The sequence below is a fragment of the Hyla sarda genome, chromosome 6 (genome assembly GCF_029499605.1).
Source record: "Hyla sarda isolate aHylSar1 chromosome 6, aHylSar1.hap1, whole genome shotgun sequence".
Classification (NCBI taxonomy): domain Eukaryota; kingdom Metazoa; phylum Chordata; class Amphibia; order Anura; family Hylidae; genus Hyla; species Hyla sarda.
In genome coordinates, this window is record NC_079194.1 from 127933412 (window position 1) to 127954573 (window position 21162).

A 21162-nucleotide genomic window follows, 5' to 3' on the forward strand; every position below is an offset into this window, starting at 1 on the left:
GTGTTAGAAAACTGTGAACTTTATAAACATCTCGCAATCTGTGATACACTAATATTGTAAATGTGATTAAAGTGGAAAATGTGATTTAATGCAAGCATAAGGTATCCTATGAAATGTTATTAAACTAAAGTCGTACTTCACGTTCCTGGGAGTTGGAAATTATAATGCTGGGTGGTATAATGGACTGTAAATTAAAAATAAGTTATAGGAAAATTAGTAACAGAACATTATATTTGTAAGCAATACAGTAATCACCAACTGCCGCTCCAGTGAATGTATAGTTGGTTTATGTTTAATTCTGCCCCATGTGGCTACAATAACACATCTGTGGTCCAGAAATGAGCTGATTTCTATTTATCAGACCATTTGTTGTGATCTTTATGATATGTGAGTCAGGCTTGTCTCTTGGTCACATGGAAGCACAACACAGGAACCCTTTTTGCATGGATAATGTGCAGGAGCTTATGTTTTTTCTTTTAGCTTCTGGTTTGAATGGTGATTGTAATGATATTTCAGCTATAAACAGGTGCACCCCATTAGAGCATTGAAAGCAAAGAAGAGGACTAGCGTCTTCACAAGGATCTGTGCAGCTGGATATTTAGATTTTTGATAACTGGAGAGAGATGTTCGTACTGAAGACACATCAGTCATCTCTCCATCCAAATGTAGCCTTGTCACTGTCAAGTCACTTACTATACCTTATGCCTTGTAGCAAAGTCCTAGAAAATGTAGAGTTTTTCATATGTTGATTTAGTAAGTCTTCTCCACATAAACATTTTATACTGTGTTCTCTCATTTGAAACTATTCAATGTTATTTAATTTCAGAGTGACCGCTGGTCCAGTGTCCCAGCAGCCAGACTACCACCACCATGACTTATCCTACAATTGTAAATAAATGAGTAAATAAACAATTTTGAAATCTTAACCAGTTATTTTTAATTTTTGCATTTTTCATATTTTACTCATCGCCTTTTAATAGCCATAGTTCTTTTAATTTTCCACCTACAGGGCCATAGGAGGGCTTGTTTTATACGGAACCAATTCTACTTTGTATTGAAAAAAAGAGGACATTTTGCAACTTTTTGTTTTGTTTTTACACAGTGTATTTTACAGTAAATCTGACATGTTATCTTCATTCTGTAGTTCAGTACGATTATAACAATGCCCAATTTATATAGGATTTATTTTATTTTACTAATGTTAAATAATTATTACTTTTTGTAAAAAAATTAATAAGCCTAACATTACTGTCACAATTCGGCTAGCTGGATGTGGATCCTCTGTGTAGCGAGGGATTGGCGTGGACCGTGTCGGTGGACCGGTTCTAAGATGCTACTGGTATTCACCAGAGCCCGCCGCAAAGAGGGATGGTCTTGCTGCGGCGGTAGCAACCAGGTCGTATCCACCGGCAACGGCTCAACCTCTCTGACTGCTGAGAAGGCGCGGGACAGAAGGACTAGGCAGAGGCAAGGTCAGACGTAGCAGAAGGTCGGGGCAGGCGGCAAGTTTCGCAGTCAAATGGAATAGCAGAAGATCTGGAACACAGGCTTTGGACAACACTAAACGCTTTCACTGGCACAAGGCAACAAGATCCGGCAGGGGGAAGTGCAGGGGAAGTGAGGTAATATAGCCAGGGAGCAGGTGGAAGCTAATTAGGCCGCGCGCGCCAGGACATGACAGCCGGGGGCCGGGACAGGTGAGTGACTTGGGATGCGATTCGCGAGCGGGCGCGTCCCGCTATGCGAATCGCATCTCCGCCGGCAGTGTCAGTGCAGCGCTCCCGGTCAGCGGGTCTGACCGGGGCGCTGCAGAGAGAGAAACGCCGCGAGCGCTCCGGGGAGGAGCAGGGACCCGGAGCGCTGGGTGTAACAATTACCTTCTCTTGACTCTCTTAACACTTTAGCTTTTTTGTATACTGGGCTGTATGAGTACTCTTTTTTTTTTTGCATCATGTTCTGTAGTTGTTATCGTTTTTTGTTTTGACTTTTTGATTGCTTTTTTTTAAATATTCTTTCTGGTATATGAGGTGACCCAAGTGAGCAACTCTAAACTTTAATGGATACTGGGATTTGTTTTTGCCATTCACTGTGTGGTTTAAATAACATTATATAGTTTCATGTTTATGTTTTCACAGAGCACCAGTCCGGCAGCACAGTGTCATGCTAATCACTATGTTTACTAGAAAAATAGCATGACATGTCTGCCACGTTGTATGTTCTAAATAGACCACAGTGTATTCTAAAGTTCTCCTCTACAAGTACCAGTCTGAGAGAAGAATGCTTGTTGTCTCTTTAGATATTTATGGCTGTTAGATAAGACAGATAAAGGGGCTAATTACATTTTCTAGACCACACCACTACAATTCCCCCAAGGTAAAGTGGGGTGAATGGTGAGAAAGTGGGTTGAGATAAGAAACTGTGAAATAATTGTCTCATCCGAATGAACCTTAGTTCTTTATATATTTAAGTTAATCAGTAGGACATATTATGTTGTCATATACTGTTAGTATTGTAAAGGACATTATATATGTCTATTATCTTACATATGATTCTCACAGGGAACATTGCTCAGTGTTTGCATTCCTAAGACCTGGTGGGAAGGTCTCAAGTATAGATTTCGATAATGAACCTTCAGTGTACAAGGCTAGTTAGCCAGTCTTGTGAATGTTATTCTGACTGACAATTAATTACCCATTTGACTAGACAAAGAGAGATATTCACACGTCTGTGTAAAAGAGTCCTCCATGGTATTCTTATCTCTCCAATAAATTTGTATGTCTATGAGAATCCAAGTTTTGATTACTTATATATGAAAAAATTATCCCTGAATTTTTAATTATGGCTCCATGCTTCAATTGTTGAATGTGGGTTTAGGACCAGTTATTGACAGTTAACCCTTAATGGTAATGATGCTAATTGTTTATGCAATAGCACCTCCTAGCGTATGGATAGTTGACATTACACCGAAAAGAAAGGCATTATGGGTGATATGCTCAATGCTTTCTGGGTAATATAGTGATGTTATAGTCATTACCATATGTACACGCCCATCCTACATTCATTGGGGAATTCCAATTTAGGGAGGTGTGTCTAACTAATTAAAAAGTCTTGTAAACTAGATGTTGGTGGACTGTAGAACACACAAAGACACAAAGGAAGAGAGACAAGGGAAAAAGAAAGACAAAGAACTCTCTCCCACACAAAGGAAAGAGGTCCAACAAGGTGGAAAAGCCATGTGAGATTCCAGCAAGCCGGACTGACAATGGCTATCCATGACGATGAGATGGGCCGTTCAGCGTTCCTAAGAGCCGAAGCAAGGTTCTTACATAGACTTGGTAAGAGACACAAAAATGGTATTCCATTTAATTAAGACTAATTTGGATAATGTGGATGGAATTATACCATTTGGATTGGTGAGTAAATTAATTAATTAAAATAATTAATTATCTCCATATTGAGATTATAGTTTTAGGATATTGTGAGACTTCATTCTACCTTCAGAAGAATCAAGACTCATAATCTTTCAAAACATTAAAGGGGTATTCCAGGAAAAAACGTTATATATATATATATATATATATATATATATATATATATATATATATAAATCAACTGGCTCCAGAAAGTTAAACAGATTTGTAAATTACTTCTATTCAAAAATCTTAATCCTTTCAGTACTTATGAGCTTCTGAAGTTAAGGTTGTTTTTTCTGTCTAAATCCTCTCTGATGACACCTGTCTAGGGAAACGCCTAGTTTAGAAGAGGTTTGCTATGGGGATTTGTTTCTAAACTGGGCGTTTCCCGAGACAGGTGTCATCAGAGAGGATTTAGACAGAAAAGAAAAACCTTAACTTCAGAAGCTCATAAGTACTGAAAGGATTAAGATTTTTTTATAGAAGTAATTTACAAATCTGTTTAACTTTCTGGAGCCAGTTGATATATAAAAAAAAGTTTTTTCCTGGAATAACCCTTTAAATAATTGCTTAGATATTGATAGAATTCCTACTCTCCAAACTAAGTGTTATAAGTATATTTCCCACACAGGGAACTTGTTTCAAGTTCTTCCTCCTAAAATATAGTCTAGCAAGATCATATATCATTGCTATTTAATTGTCTTAATAATCTTACCAAAGTCATGTTTAGAAAATAGTCCAGCATGGAGTGAAAGTATATCATAGTTCTTCCTTGTTTATATCCTTAGATGGATTTGCCCATTCATGGAATCATGTGATGTGTAGTTGGTTAGAAGGGGGCAGGGAGTGTATTTAGCATTCCATATTTATATGTCTATGATTTAGATATTTCCCATCTTGATATCATCTGGACACAGTGATATGTAACCTTTTACCTATATAATATTCCTAACCTAGTAGCTTTTGTTTTAACAAGTTACTTACTACTCACATTTATTGTTCTTCTATAAGTAGTCAATTAACAAGCTTGTAATGTTTACTAATATATCTAATTGATATTCATTTGCATATATAATTGTGGTTATTACTCATTTATGTTTATAACCTTATAACCAACAAATCTGCATACTTTTATAATACCTGTGTATTATTTGTATATTGCAAAACTACATCCTCAAGCATTAATGTCATTCTGTCATAAAAAGAACTTGTTGATTTCTGAAGAAATAGTCGGACTCAGATGTGAATTGTATTGATGGGCTTTGTCTACAATTCACCAGGTCATAATTTTGATATTTTTTATAATTTTCAAACCGAACAACAACAGAGGAAGATAGGGATCCTCTGCCTGTTTTATCAGCTGATCAGGGTTCTGTGATTGCGCCACAGTCCCGATCAACCCACTGAGCTAACTGGCAACTAATGTTTAACATTTAAGATGCCACAGCATTGGGTATAAGTGTCATGACTAAGGGTTCAAATGGATCAGAAATGTGTTAGCATGTCTAACCCAGTCACTGGTGCCTTTATATGATACAATGAAGGTTTTCCTTTTTTATTGTATCTAATATGCTGGAAACTTTCCTCTCTCTGCTCCTCATTAAAGTTCAGGCCGTGTGCAGGTTCATGATGTGGAGGTGGTAAACTGTGGGCCCTGGGCTGTTCCTCAAATACGAGGCCCTCCTTTCCTGCTGCCATATTACCCTGTATGTCTAAAGTCAACACTACCTCTCTGTATTAGCAGGTTTATTTTTGGTTGAACAGCTTACCCTTCTTTGCTCGTGTATATAAATTGACAACTGGCTACTATGCTTCCTTTTGTCCAAGGGCACTGTCCCTATACTCTGTGATACTGTTCCAATATTGCTGACAGTATTATCCTGGGTAATGACACATCCTATTAACAAGGATTGAAGACACTTGGCTGTCAGACTTGTCCAGACTGCAAAGTTTGAAAGACTTTATGGCAGCACAAATAGTTTCAGAACCCCGACCTTTACATTTATGAAGACCCCCCTCCCTAATTTCAGACTAAACTTACATACATTTCCTCATTACCCTCAGGCTCCTCTTCTAGTCCATGTACCTCCGGACAATGTCCAGCATCAGAATGTTGGCTACACTGCTACTCACTTTGTCCCTGACCATTGGGGTGCACAGGCTGAACCTCAGAATTGTGGAGAGTATTAACTCAGCAGATAACTGCTTTATTTAGGCTAGGATCACACTACAGAATTTCTGAGCGGAATTTCGCTTGCTGTGAATGACAGTCGGCTGCCGAAAAATGATCCTGCTAACTCTTTCAGTGAAATACATTGCCGTTGTCCGTGTGGTCCTATCTCCGGCTGATTTGGTGTAGGCCGCTCTTGAGGTCTCCAGCTAGAAAAATTCCAGACTATAACCCTGCCCTAACAGGAATGTGGAAATCCTATCACTTGGACCTCTAATTCTAATATGGCAGCGCTCAGGGTGTATGGAGCAGGTTCCGAACCGCTCCACACCTGGCGGCCCCCAGCTGATTCCTGGAGCTGAGGGCCGCTGCTAATAGCCGGTGTGAGGTGTTTTTTTGCGCCCCCGTAGATCCATGCGTCCGCTCCTCCCCCAGCTCTCCGAACATTTCCGAAGCTAGAACTGGGGGAGGGCAGAGCAAGGGGAAGGAGAAAGTTCACGCCCCCTCCCTCATCTCCCCTCCCTGAGCTCGGCTGCTGGACGCAGATCTCTACGGCACGCCCCCTCAATGAGGACATAGATCTCCACGGCAGGTCCCCTCCCTCATCTCCCCGAGCTGAGGACGTAAATCTCCATGGCAGGTCCCTCCCTCATCTCCCCGAGCTGAGGACGTAAATCTCTACGGCAGGTCCCCTCCCTCATCTCCCCCAGCAGATCTCCACGGCAGGTCCCCTCCCTCATCTCCCCCAGCAGATCTCCACGGCAGGTCCCCTCCCTCATCTCACCCAGCAGATCTCCACGGCAGGTCCCCTCCCTCATCTCCCCCAGCAGATCTCCACGGCAGGTCCCCTCCCTCATCTCCCCCAGCAGATCTCCACGGCAGGTCCCCTCAAAGGGGGACATACTGCACGGGCTACAGGCTAAAGGGGGACAAAGGAGGACATACTGTACGGGCTAAAGACTGCACAAGCTAAAGGGGGACATACTGAGCTCTATGTGTAAAGGGGGACCTACTGTACAGGCTAAAAGGGGACATGCTGTATGGGCTAAAGGGGGACATTTAGCCCGTACAGTATGTCCCCCTTTACACATAGAGCTCATTGGGAGCACTGCTCTACGTCCTCAGCTCGGGGAGATGACGGAGGGGACCTGCCGTGGAGCTCTATGTCCTCAGGGAGGGGACCTGCTGTGGAGATTTACGTCCTCAGGGAGGGGGCGGGCCGCAGAGAACTGCGTCCAGCCGAGCTCAGGGAGATGAGGGAGAGGGCGTGGACCTTCTCTCTCCCCTTGCTCTGCCCTCCCCCAGTTCTAGCTTCGGAAATGTTCGGAGAGCTGGGGGAGGAGCGGACGCATGGATCTACGGGGGCGCAAAAAACCACCTCACACCGGCATGTGGCGATCGCTGCAGCCAACTATTAACCCTTTTAGATCACTGCTGTCAGCTTTGACAGCGGCAGTCTAAAGGGTTCTTCTAACCATCCCTAGTGGGGTGGATCGACAACCAACCAAATATTTAAAAAACACACCATATTAGAAGTTCATCGCCCCCCTTTTCCCATTTTTTATTTATAAAACGATCAAAATAAACATATTTGGTATTTGTGCATGCATAATTGTCTGAACTATTAAAATATATCATTAAATATTCCATACGGTCAATGGCGTTAACGTTAAAAAGTATCAAACCACGGAATGGCTTTTTTTTTTTTTATAGCATAAAAAATGAAGTAAAAAGCGATCAAAAAGCCCAATCAATACCAAAATCATACTGATACAAACAGCAGATAATGGCGTAAAAAATGAGCCCTCATACCGCCCAGTTTATGTCGAAATAAAAATGTTATGGGGTCAGAAAATGGCAATTAAAAAAAAATTCTAAAAAGTTTAGAATTTTTTTTCAATTAGTGAAACATGACAGGAAGCAAACACATTTGGTATTGCTGTAATTAGGATGAGCTAAAGTATCAAAATAACTTGTTAGTTTGACCACAAGGTAAATGGCGTAAAAAATTAAAAATCCAAATTTGCAAAATTGCTTTTTTTTCCTCAATTTCACATCACAAATATATATATATATATTTTTTTTTGTGTTTCGGAGCGAGCATATGTTATGGAAAAATGAAAGGTGTCATTACAAAGTACAATTGGTCCAGCAAAAAACATGCCTTCATGTGGCTCTGTGGTTGGAAAAAGTATGGCTTTTAAAAGTGAGGAGGAAAAAACGGAAGTGCAAAAACTAAATAAACTAATAAAGACCTTATTTACTTACTATTTTGGGTAAAATGATTTTGTGTACCAGGACAAATGGATTGTCATGAGGGAAAAGTAGATTGTGCTCTGTATTAGTCCCTTGGATAAGTCGTTTTTTTTGTTTTTGTTTTTTGTTTTGTTTTTTCCTAATTTCCAACCCCTGCCTAAAAATGCAAGGACCAATGTTCCCTCTAAGCCTTTATAGCAAGTGTGTGGGACAGTGGAACCTGAGCACTATTTCCTCTAAACTGGGAAATCCAAAACAAACGGCATATACATTTTGCTGTGTAGCACAATGGTTCTCAATCTTTTTTGCGACTCTACCCCCAAAGGGTGAAATTATGTCTGCGGGTTCCCCTCGCGTGTAAGTTCATGCGGAAATTACATGGGAGCGGTATCCACGGACAAAATAAGTCATGAAAGTACTTAATTTCATAATGGCATGTGATTACCTTTCTAATGCGATACTAATGTGTGACTTAATTCCCTTGTGCCCCCTATCTCTTATCCCCTTGTGCCATTATTCCCCCCTCTTTCTGATTCCCTTTTGCCAAATTCGGATAATGGCAAAAAGGAATCAGAGGGAGGGGAGAATAAAAGCCACAAGGGGATTAAGATGGAGGCCCCCGGGGGGGTGGAATGATTCCCCCCCCCCCCCCCCCCTTCTCCAAATTAATCCCTGTATGCCATTATTCCCCCCTCCAATTCCCTGGGCCAATATATGAGATACATACAATGACACCCTCCAATACTGCGGTGTTACACTTAGTTTAATATACTTACCAGGCCTGTGTCTATCCCATTCGGTGGGATTTGGAGGGTCACACGTCAGGCCCGGCAGCCACTGGGCTGACAAATATTGGCCAATGCATGGACGGTATTTGTCAGCTAATTGCCGTACCCAAACATAACCCTTGGCGTACCCCTGGTTAAGAACCCCTGGTGTAGCACTGCATAATAATCCTTATTTATTGAAGGTACTGTAATTAAGGTTTATAACATTTTGGCTTCTTAGGCAGAGAAAAGGTTTCTGTCTGCAACCCCTGTAATCTAGGGCAGTAATAGGGGTCACTGTCAGAATACTTGGTGATCTAGGGTAGAAAAAAAGGTTACTGTCAAAATCTCTAGTGGTCTAGGGCAAAGATTAAAGAGTTTGTTTGGGCTGAAAGCATTTTGTATATGTTGCTGGGTGTGCAGGGAACACAACAAAGGAGCGTACTAATCTGCCCGCTTTCCTTCTGCTGACAGTTTATTAAAGGGGTACTCCGGTGCCCCCTTCCGTCGGCTTGCATTGAGGGGCGGAGCGTAACGTCACATGGGGGCGAAGGCGTGACGTCACATGCCGCCGACCCTGCGGTCGACCGTAATCAGACCCGGAGCGAACACTCTCCGGGGACTGATTACAATCGGGGTGCCGCGTGCATGATCCCGGGCGTCCCCAGCTGCGGGACTCCCGCGATCAGGCATCTTATCCCGAATCCTTTGGATAGGGGATAAGATGTGTAAGCACCGGAGTACCCCTTTAAACATCCAGTCACTGCTGTGGTCCTCTTCTTTGCGTTTCCTGAACATCCAGTCACTGCCATGTTTCCCTTCTTTGTATTTTCTGTGAGGTGCCATGCAGACAGGATCTGCCTGTTCAGGGTGTATCTATGCATCTCTGACAATACATTTTCAGGTTCCCTGCAGAAGGACAACTCCAAACAAGAGTACACAATGGCATTGCATAATCTTATGATGCTACCAAAATGTGTCTGTCAGGGCCTGTCTCCCTTTCCTGGTTAAACTTTGTGATCACACCTGATATATTTTGAATACACAAAAAGAACTAAGGCCTTTGATCTCAAAGTGTCCCTGTCATAAAAAAAAAAATAATAATAATAATAATAATTTTAATCAGTTAAAAAAAAAGAGAGCATGGTATGTGCTTCACTCCCCTGCTTGCTGCGATCTCTGTCCAGTTGTACTAGACGGTATATGGGGCCCGTCCAGTGACTGGACAGAGATTGCAATGAGAAGTGAAGCGTATAACTGTACTCTTTCCCCCACTAATTGTTATGATCAAGAGAGGTCTCAGTACTGAGTCCCTGACCGATTAAAATGTTTGACATGTCTGTGACATGTCAAAAGTTTGTTTATATTTAAATGACAGGGACATTTTAGAATGTCTTTGGACTTTTCCCCAGTGTACATTCTTTTCTCCCTGTTGCCACTAAGTTTGTGTAGCCTTGCACTTATGCCAAAAAAACTTCAGTCTCTCTGTATTTAGATGTCCTACATATTTGGCAATTGATTTTTTTTCAACCATGGGTACTTTTAATTAATGCCATCATTTATTTTTATTGGGCTGTTTATTTTCTGTCTTTAGTTTCTAACTTGTGGGATCATTGCTGTAAAAATTGCCATATTTGACAATCTTCAAGTTACTAGGAACATTTGGGATAGGACTTAAGAACAGGAGTGTGTCCCATGTCACAGGAAGGATTGTCTTTGCTTCAGACAGGACTGGTTCTGCCTCAAGATACATGCACATCTTCAGACTGTGATTTGTAATCTGTAACTATTCAGTTATTATTTCCATCATGCTATGAGTGGATGCAGTGCCTAAAGTGTACCTGTCATTTCATGTAACTGATCCCTCAGTGAGTTGATAGTCTGCCTTGTAAAGACAATATGGACTTGAGCTGTTTCCAGAGTGAACGATAGGGTGTGACAACAGTGTCTAAGGCTGCATTCACACTATGTATGCTGCCTACAGCTGCTGCGTCTGTCTGGGAAATTTCAAAACCAGCGGCCCCATATCTCAGCCGGACCCGCGCAGCTTCTCATTCACTTTAATGAGCCGACCAGAGTCACTGACTCAGGTCGGCTCATTAAAGTGAATGGGTTTCGGCGCCAGTCCGGCTTGGATATAGGAGCTCACGGTTTTAAAAATTTTCCAGCCGGATGCAGCAGCCGTAGGCAGCAAACGTAGTGTGAATGCAGCCCAAGGCATGTTACTACTTGTGGTACCACAGCAACAGAGAAAAGGAAAAATAATGGAGAGTATCAGATCACCCCTTGTTGAGAAGCAGGATCCAGCAGCACAGAGCAGCTTTACGTGCAGTAGCTCTCAACAGAGCAATCCAGGAAAGTGAGTTATATACTGCCTAGAAATCATTTTAAAGGAGTACTCTAGTGCAGAGTATTCCTGCTCCGTCCTGCCCGGGCTGCAAAAAAACATGAAAATGAACCATCTCTCACCTTCTTGGGTTCCCGCGGAGCGCCACTACAGCTGATCGGTCCTCCGGTCCATCCTCTTCATACTTCCGTGTGAACGAAGCGTCACATGGCGCTCAGCCTATCGCCGGCCGAGGCAGAACATCGCGTCTGCCGGGGATAGGCTGAGCGCCATGTGACGCTTCGTTACACACGGTAGTATGAAGAAGATGGACCGGAGGACCGATCAGCTGTAGTGGTGCTCCGCGGGAACCCAGGAAGGTGAGAGATGGTTCATTTTCATTTTTTTTGCAGCCCAGGCAGAACGGAGCAGGAATACTCTGCACCAGAGTACTCCTTTAAAGCCAGCATTTATTTCAGTCCATTAAAATATTCTATAAACAGGTGCATAAAAACAGGACACTTTGCAAGCTTTACATGTGTGGAGGTTGCACAGTTTCCTCTTTTTTAATTCCCATGTTGAACATTCTTGTAATGGACTAAAATAAATGCTGGCTGTCAGCAGCCGGGTACTCGCTGATAATGGCTGCTGCCCACCATTAACCCTTCAGATGCCATGATCAATTACCGGGGTCTGATGAATCAAGATGGCTACTGGAGCTTCACTGCTGCAATCTTCTTCTCTGGTCTGCCTTCTAGGAAATTGCAGATAGTACTGATTAGTGCTATGCATGTAAAAGCAATGAAAAGATTGCAAATAATTTTAAAAAAGCATAAAAAAATATTCCCGCTTTTAAAAAAAATTTCCAAGTAAAAAAAAAAAAAAAACAGATCAACATATTTAGTATGGCTGTGTGCGGAAATGTCTGAACTATTAAAATATAATGTCAATGATCTCGTACGGTAAACAGCTTAAATTTAAAAAAAAAAAAGTCCAAAATTGCAGATATTCGGCCATAAAAACAAAATAATAATTTTTGGTTGGGCCGTACATTTTACAGTAAAATTAAATGAGCCATAACAAAGTACAATGGGTTTTGCAAAAAAAACACACCCTCATATGGCTTTGCGGATAAAAAAAAAATATAAGAGTTATGTTTCTTAGAAGGTGATATGGAAAAACAAAAAGGCAAAAAATTAAAATGTCCTTTGTTTTTAAAGGGGTACTCCGCCCCTACAGTAGACATGTTATCCCCTATCCAAAGGAGAGGGGATAACATGTCTGATCGCAGGGGGGTCACTGGGACCCCCCGCAATCTCCGGGCCGGCGCTGTGGCATTCCTAAACATGGGAGCCAAGGGCTTCCGTGTTTGTGACGCCATGCCCACTCCATTCATATCTATGGGAGGGAGCGTGTGATGTCATAGACATGAATGGAGGGGGCGTGATCGTGGTGCTTTCCTGTCACCCGGAAGCGATCAGACATGTTATCCCCTATCCTTTATGTCTAGGGGAGGAGTACTCCTTTAAGGGCAAATCTTGCTGCATCCTTAAGGGGTTAACTTCCTACCTAATCTAATTTACAAATTATCTTCTCTTCTATTTTTTTAAGTAGCCTGGCTTGCATATCCCAAATTGTAACACAGAGAAGTGATGAGTAATTTAAGTCTATGTAAAGATAAACCCCTACCTAGATCTTCTAATATACAGAAGTGAAAGCCAGAAGGATTGAATGGAGCTTTAAAGGTGACTCATGTAGAGCATGTAATGTAACGCATTGTCTACACAAGCTAAGTAAACTATTTGCAAAGTTGCTAAGTGTTATAGAGAGATTTATTATCACTTGCCCTCTTCACATGGCCTTGAGTGAAGATACATACCTATAGATGGTTTCTGCATTTGCCCAATGAGACATTCAGCCTTGGAGCCTTCTCAAAGCATGGTGTTCTAAAGATCAACGTTGACGTTTCATAAGTATTGTTCTCCATTCTGGCCATGAAAATATAATTACTGTTGTCTATTGTGCCTCAAATGTTGGAATAAAGCTACATGCAGTCTTTTATCTTCTGGAGGTTGTTTGTTGGAGTTTACTAATCAACCTTGTTACTTGTCGATAGAATAGTTAATTTCCCTCAGATTACTTTATTTGCTATAAATACAGGATAACTGCCTAATATACACTAAAATATAGGTAATAGCGCTTTGGGGCTCACACAGTCATTAGTTTACTTATGACAGAAAATGACAGATTTCCTTGAGAAGTACAGATCTTGTATCAGTATGACCCATGTTTTACACCTAACAGTTCTAACATCTTTTTGGGATTTGTTTTTTAAAGGAGGTGTTGACAAAAAAAAAAAAATTTCAGGTAAAGGGATTTGATTGGTTGTCAGTATTAGACCAGGTCTTTGGGCAGACATAACCTAGGGTCAGGACAGTTTGGGGAACCCCATAGGAATCTTGAAATCCTAATTGTGGCAAGTATAGCTAGACGTCGATGGAGTGGGGGAATGGGGAAGGTAAGTATCACGTGTTGATTTATTTTACAAAATAGCCAGGGAAAAGTATATATTAAAAATAGTGTTACTCTGGAATAGTACTGAATACAGATCAATGTAAGTAAAGCAGCAGATACAGCATCTGTATTTTGTTTGCCAGGCTATAAAGATGAATTCTCTTAATTTCCTTTCCTCTATGTTCAGATGCTATTTGTATCCAGGATGTCCAAACACTGTAAAATCCCTTGTCTACAGATGTCAATATATGATAATTCTATTTTTCCTTCAGTAGGATACAGATTTTCCTGCTGCGGCCCATCACACATATAAATCTGCACCTATAAGGCATAAGTGAATTTACACACAGTTCGTCCCTCTGGCACTTCTGTGTTATGAATATTATTGTGCACATTGTAATCTACTCTACATCTGCTTTCCGCCTATAATCCACTGATGATCTGTTTCCTTCCTGCTCAGTGTGTTTACCTATTGCTCTGAAGGACTCTATATTAATCCACTGCTCGGTGTAGGGGTTTGTTAAAGGGGACTCTTAAACAGACCCTTTATATTTAGGTTGCCTCAGATGCACTACTATCTCTGAATCAAAGAGTGTGCCAGTTTTCACTTAGCAACCTACAAAAGTTTAAAGGGGTACTCCACTGGAAAACATTTTTTTTTTTTTAAATCAACTGGGGCCAGAAAGTTATAAAGATTTGTAAATTACTTCTATTTAAAAATCTTAATCCTTCCAGTACTTATCACCTGCTGTATGTTCTAGAGGAAGGTCTTTTCTTTTTGAATTTCCTTTCTCTCTGACTACAGTGCTCTCTGCTGACACCTCTGTCCATTTTAGGAACTGTGCAGAGTAGAAGCAAATCCCTATATCAAACCTATTCTGCTCCGGACAGTACCTAAAATGGACAAAGGTGTCAGCACTGTGATCAGACAGAAAGGAAATTCAAAAAGAAAAAAACTTCCTGTGTAACATACAGCAGCTGACTAGTTCTGGAAGGGTTACGATTTTTTTTATAGAAGTAATTTACAAATCTGTTTAGCTTTCTGGCACCAGTTGATTTAAAAAAAAAAAAAATGTTTTCCAGGGGAGTAACCCTTTAAGGAGGCAAATACCGTATATATATTGGCCTCTCTCCTACCTAAACCTTATTGCCCTATTTCCTAAGTTTGGGTCTTAAAGTATGAACCATTGAGGCTGAAATGCACTGTTGCTGAAAAATTACATGTGATCTCATAGAACCCACATTGTTGTAGACAGACATTGCAGCAGATTTGTATGATATAAGCCATACTCTCCCAGCAGATCATACTCTCTGCAGCCACTGACCTAGCAGAGAGAACCTGGGGATGTTGAGATCCAACACAATGAAAGCTAGCCATAAGTTTGTGGAATATTGTGTGGATGTAAATTGAATTTAAGACTGTAAAGCCTTGAAGTTATTCAACATAGCATCTAGATTTACTAGTAAAGCTGTATTATGTGAAGTGCCTTCTGTTAAACCCTGTCTTCCTCCCTTCCAGCTACAGATAATACATTTAGCATACCCCGCTAGCTCCCAACAGCTATAAATGTTTCTTTACCTCACAGCAAGAGGATACAGATGCATAGCCCATTTGGAAAATGGAATATATGACTTAAGGATACACATTCCCGAACAGACATGCTCTGTGTAGTTGCCGGACATAAACTTTAGTGATGTGTGAAACAGTGTGCTTGGAATGCCACCAACCCACAGCCTTGATAGTGAAAGGATCAGACTTGTTGGTTCTGTTGTGTGCGTGCAAGGACTGCTAATTCCAGGTTTATCTCCACAGCCCTTCATCATTCTGTAATGCCAGACATTCAGGATTCCTAGAAATATACTGGCAGTCAGTGAGCACGGCCCAAGTAACCTCGTAATCCACAGCCTTGGTGCCTGTTGAAGCGCTTCTTCAAGAATTCATTTAGCTTTGATTAAATGTCCTTTTATGCGGTTTAAATTATGTTGAGCCATTGAACATTTTAGATGATTCAAGTCACTGCAATATCCCGGACTGGCTACACAATGCAGATGGATTTCTAAATGAGTGACTTTTTGAAAGCCGTTTTTTTCATACAGTTAAATCGATTTTATATCACTGAGAGCCAGCAGAGTCATTACAGTTGCTGATAATTACATATAATGTATCCAGTGCATCTCCTCTACTCGGTATGGGACAGTGTTTTAATTGTTGTTTGTTCAGTTCTTAGCGTTTAATGGACAGAAAAGTAACCTTACTAATAGGAAGCACAAATCAATGTCACTGAACATGGGTTTGTATTACATCCAGGCTTATTATTGGTGAAATTGCTAGAATATCCTTACTTATTTTTCATGTTCCTTTATTAAACAGCTATAAAATATGCAACATGTTTGCTAACAACATCTACTGTTGCATCAAATAAGGTTTTAGCCGGATGAATTTTTATTAGCCCAGATCCCTTGTTCCTTTCATTAGTGTCTTGCATCCATTTCTTCCCAGACCCTTTAGGTAACAGGCTTTATTCAGCCCCTTATGATTGGTCTGGGTAAAAAGCCCAGCAAACAGACCGCCTTGATGTAACCTTGATTGACAGGAAAAGGTCTCCCTATCCTGTCGGCCCATGACCAGATTTTGGGGTGATGAGGAGTTTCCAAGGCAGCCAGAGCCCAAGTTTGCCATATTTGTACATAATAGGATGCCTGTCAGTTTTTTGTATAGTGCAAACTATTAGACATTTAAATTTGTACTCCCCTTATGGGACTAATAAGTATGGTAATAAAGTATAGTTTGTTTATATATATATATATATATATATATATATATATATATATATATATATATATATAAGCAGTTTTTTATGTATTCTGGTCTTGATAACCTGACATCAATAAAAGAAAAGTAAAATGGGAAAGACCAACCTGTAAATGGAGAATCAGACTGCTTGGTGGATTTATTTGCAATCTATAACAATGGAAACATATACATCCTTTTAAGTACCTGAATACACCTTAAAGGGGTATTCCAGGAAAAAACTTTTTTATATATATCAACTGGCTCCAGAAAGTTAAACAGATTTGTAAATTACTTCTATTAAAAATCCTAATCCTTTCAGTACTTATGAGTTTCTGAAGTTTAGGTTGTTCTTTTCAGTCTAAGTGCTCTCTGATGACGCCTGTCTCGGGAAACGCCCAGTTTAGAAGAGGTTTGCTATGGGGATTTGCTTCCAAACTGGGCGTTTCCCGGGACAGGTGTCATCAGAGAGGATTTAGACAGAAAAGAACAACCTTAACTTCAGAAGCATAAGTACTGAAAGGATTAAAAAAAAATTATAGAAGTAATTTACAAATCTGTTTAACTTTCTGGAGCCAGTTGATATATATAAAAAAGTTTTTTCCTGGATAACCCCTTTAATATTATATATTTTTCTTTTTTTTTTATATTCAAGGCAGTTTACAAAGCTTTGCTTAAATGGGTTATCCAGGAATGTTAAGCCAGAGCGGATTTCTTCAAAAAACGGCACCACTACTGTCTTCAGGTTGTGGGTGGTATTGCAGCTCAGTTCCATTAAGGTAAATGGAGCTAAGTTGTAATACCGCACACAAGCTAAGGACAGGTGTAGTGCTGTTAATGGAAGATTTATACTCTGTTTTTCTGTTCCTGGAAAACCCCTTTAATAGCTCTATTAACACCATTTCAGTGTAAAAGGCTAAGATACAATACCAGACACAGCCTTTTGAGAGGGGTGGTGCTGTGTCTGACCCCCTTTTTTTTCCAGCACTGGCCAAATATTTTAAGATCTTTTAATAAGAAATGGCAGTCTCTGTAGATTTTTCTATTGATGGTCACTTGCTTGGCACCAATCTGCAATCTGCAATATCCTGATTGCAATCAATCAGGATATCGATATAGAAGCAACAAAGTTTCAATGTATTATTATTTAGATTTATCCTTTTAGAAGTCTAAATGGCAATCTCTTTAGAAGTAATGGCTACCGTTTCCTCTTTAAACTTTTTGTGGGATTGAGGAATTGAATGCCTGCTGGCAATGCCCATTGAGACCACAGCAAGGCCAATTTATTTGCTTGCAAGAATTGCCATTTAATCTTTTTTACTGTCAGGATTTTCTGTAATGTTTGAATACAGGGTTAAATGTTGTCCTGTCTAAAGCCACCGCAGGATTGCAGCATTATGACACTGTTTTGCCAGGAATAACTCTCAGGAGTGTTCCATTACTTGGCCTTTGGCTCATAAACAAAGTAGAACTTGAGTAGAGCGTGATAGCCACGTGCAGTGTTGTTTTCTGGCCGAAGAGTCATGTAACTGTCTAATAAAACCTCTGATAATTTTGCTTTGGCACATTATGTACAAGCTGTTAAATATATGAATTGAGCCCCTCCTCCTGTCTGCCAGAGGAAGACATAAGCCTTTCCGGGTGGCTGGCACCACCAGAGGGAACTTTTTATTTTTTTAACTGTATCTCAATTCTACTTTCCTTCCATCTGTGCTCAGGGATGAAATGAGATGCCAGGAAGCGAATTCCTTTTTAAGTTGATTTTTTTTTTCTTATTTGCTTCAAGTCAGTGTAAAAAGATATCATTATTCAGCTCACATGTGCTTGAGAAACCAGGCCAAGGTGGAAGAGAACAAAAGAGATACTAGGTCTTCCCTAAATACTTCATCTTGTATTGGTTTGATGAGGAGGTCCCATCCATCACCTCTATAAACAAACCCTTGCAGATAAAATGCTCAATTCTGAAATAATGAAACTTTTTTTTTTTTCTTGTGAAAATAATAAATAAAATATTAGAGAAAAACAGATGACTTTGTTAAAAACATTAACTGCTAAGATACAGGGAAACATGACCTACAGTTACTCTGCCATGACCACCTCATCTCGTTCTCATACCATGTCTTCCTCTGAAGTGCACCTAAATTCCTTTGTACAGCATCATGCTTTAGAAAATATTTAGCTCTCAGGGATTCTTATAACACATTAGAGAATTACAGTACCCTGGAAATTCTCATCCTTGCAAACATATATATACAGAGGGGTGTGGAAATTGGAAAAAAAACGACTTGTCCAAGGGACTAAAACGGAGCGCAATCTCTTTGTCCTGGAACATAAAATAATTTCACACAAAATAGTATGTAAATAAGGTCTTTATTAATAGAAACTTAATAGGCAGACCAGTATGTCACCCCATTAGGTGACTAGGGCCCCTGATAAGTAAGTCCACCCCATTAAATAGGTAGTCCCCCATTCAGGAAGGTGTGTCACTTTATCAGGTAGGTACTTCCCCTCATCAGGTAGGTAGGCAGGTAGGGCTCCCCTAGTGAGTAAATAATGCCCCAGATAGATATGTCCCCCCAGTTGGTAGGAAGGGTGGGCTCCCTCAGTAGGCAGACAGAGCCCCAGAAAGATATGTCCCCAATAGGTAGAGCTTCCCCATATGTAGACAGGTCCGCAGATACATATGACCCCCATCAGATAGGGCTCTTCAGTAGGTAGAAAGGCACCCAGATAGATATGACCTCCATCATGTAGGGCTCCACAATAGGTAGTCAGACCCCCACATAGATAGATATGTCCTCCATCAGGTAGGGCTCCCCAGTAGGTACACAGGCCCCCAGACAGATATGACCCCCATCAGGTAGGGCTCCCCAGTAGGTACACAGGCCCCCAGACAGATATGACCCCCATCAGGTAGGGCTCCCCAGTAGGTACACGGGTCCCCAGACAGATATGACCCACATCAGGTAGGGCTCATGTAGACAGGCCCCCAGATAGATATGACTCCCATCACTGATGGGGGTCATATCACTCTGGGGGCCTGTCTACCTACTGGAAAGCCCTAGCTGATGATTAGGTGGGACTTCCCAGTAGGTAGAAAGGCCTTCAGATAGATATGACCCCCAGCAGGTAGGGCTCCCAGCCTTCGGCTGTCCGGGCATGCTGGGAGTTGTAGTTTTGCAACAGCTCGAGGCACCATGGTTGGGAAGCACTGCCCTAAGCAGATAGGTTAGCCCCTAGTGGTAGGCAGGTCCTCCCTTATATAGTAAGTAGCCAAGTTTGAGTAAGTAACTCACTGCTACTTACATCTCCCTGTTCTTCAGGGACTTCCTGGAGGAGGTGAGCGCAGTGAGTGACGTCATCGAACGCGCCACATAGGACATCAGCGTCCCGTCATCCTGCGCTGCATGTGCGATGACATCACTCATCGTAAACACCTCTACCAGGAATTCTCGCTATAGGCTGCCTGCAGCATACAGCTGCGATATATAGCAGCTTAGTGAAGGGGCAAGACAGTCTTTCCCCGTCCTATGTGAACTCTTCCGGCATTTAGCGCGGCTTGCCCAAAGCAGGACTAACTGCCTGACGAATTCACCTGCCCGGCACCCGGAACTGCATGTCCCGGCCGCATCCCTGATATATATATATATATATATATATATATATACACAGACACACACACACACAAGAATATGTAAAAGCATTCCTTTTCAGGTAGCTTTCCCTAGTATTCTAGAAACTAACGGAGATTGATTGCAAAGTTATGGTGAGGGTGGGATGAGGGCAGATGGAATTACCCTAGGGAAAGATGGCATTAACCCCTTTTGTTTGTGACGCCAGGGCGCGGTTTATCCTCTACACCACCCGAAGGAATAACGCTGGATTCAGGGCTAGGCACAGGGGCAAATAATGACTCAGACGTCAAGTTACGGAACAACTGCAGCTTTATTGAGTCAGACAGACGTAACAAGTCTATACAGCTTTGCTAGGCCCACAGAGGTGGCCAGTGACTTCAGAGACCTTAGGGCTTGCTTGGACTTATAGTGGACTTGGACAATGTGGATGCAGGCCACACTGACTTGAGACAGGATGACTTGGACTGACTTGACTATGACAGACTATGACTGACTTCACCCCTTCTGTAGCTTACCAGGCTTTGACTTGACCTGTGGGGCAATGGACTTGAGAATCCGTGGCTGATTGACTGACTTTAGGCCTCCTCTGGACTTCTGACGCACACCTAGGACTTGACCTCCCTACAACTCAGCTAAGCAGGAAGAGAGCAGAGCTCCAAGAGCTAAGAGAGCAAGCTAGCTCGACCCAGGGCTTATATGGGGGAGACTAGGAGAGGGGTTCCATAGGTCACCCTTAGGTCACATGGTCACTGATTACAACCACATGACAACACTGGGTTACAACCACATGACAACAGGTTGATCACATGTCAACTGTTCTTAAAGCTATAACACATTTTAGGTATAATACATTATATAACAGGCATACAAATGAATAGACAATGGAATAGGTGTAGGGGGGGGGGGCCATGGCACACTGTATGGAGGCTGCCTGACAGGGCAGCAAGGGTACAGGGTTGCAACTCCTGTACTGGGCCACCACACGAGCATATTTAGAACAGGGGTCTCAAACTGTCGGCCCTCCAGATGTTGCAAAACTTCAACTCGCAGCATGCCTGGACATACCCAGACAGCCATTTGCTGCAGCTACTGGCTGTCGGGAATGCTGGGAGTTAAAGTTTTGCAACATCTGGAGGGCCACGAGTTTGAGACCCCTGATTTAGAATATTGGGCTGAGTAGATGGGCCAAATGGTTCTTATCTGCCGAAACATTCTATGTTTCTATGTGTTCTCCTCAAGGAGAAATCTTACCACTGTTGAGCTACATCGACAGCTCTATGACAGCTAAGC

General features: G+C 41.6%; 1 protein-coding gene across 8 annotated transcripts in view; it reads left to right on the forward strand.

The window, feature by feature from the left end:
* RAD18 (RAD18 E3 ubiquitin protein ligase) overlaps nucleotides 1-21162 on the forward strand; it is a 577293-nt gene that overhangs the window by 445792 nt on the left and 110339 nt on the right. The window contains exon 12 of one of the 8 annotated variants that reach the window (XM_056524994.1): nucleotides 14966-16182. The exons of the other annotated variants lie outside the window; for them this stretch is intronic. Coding sequence (XP_056380969.1) covers nucleotides 14966-14975 — 10 coding nt within the window. The 3' untranslated portion in view covers nucleotides 14976-16182. Of the gene's footprint in view, nucleotides 1-14965; nucleotides 16183-21162 lie in introns of those variants that run through there. 8 annotated transcript variants of the gene reach the window in all.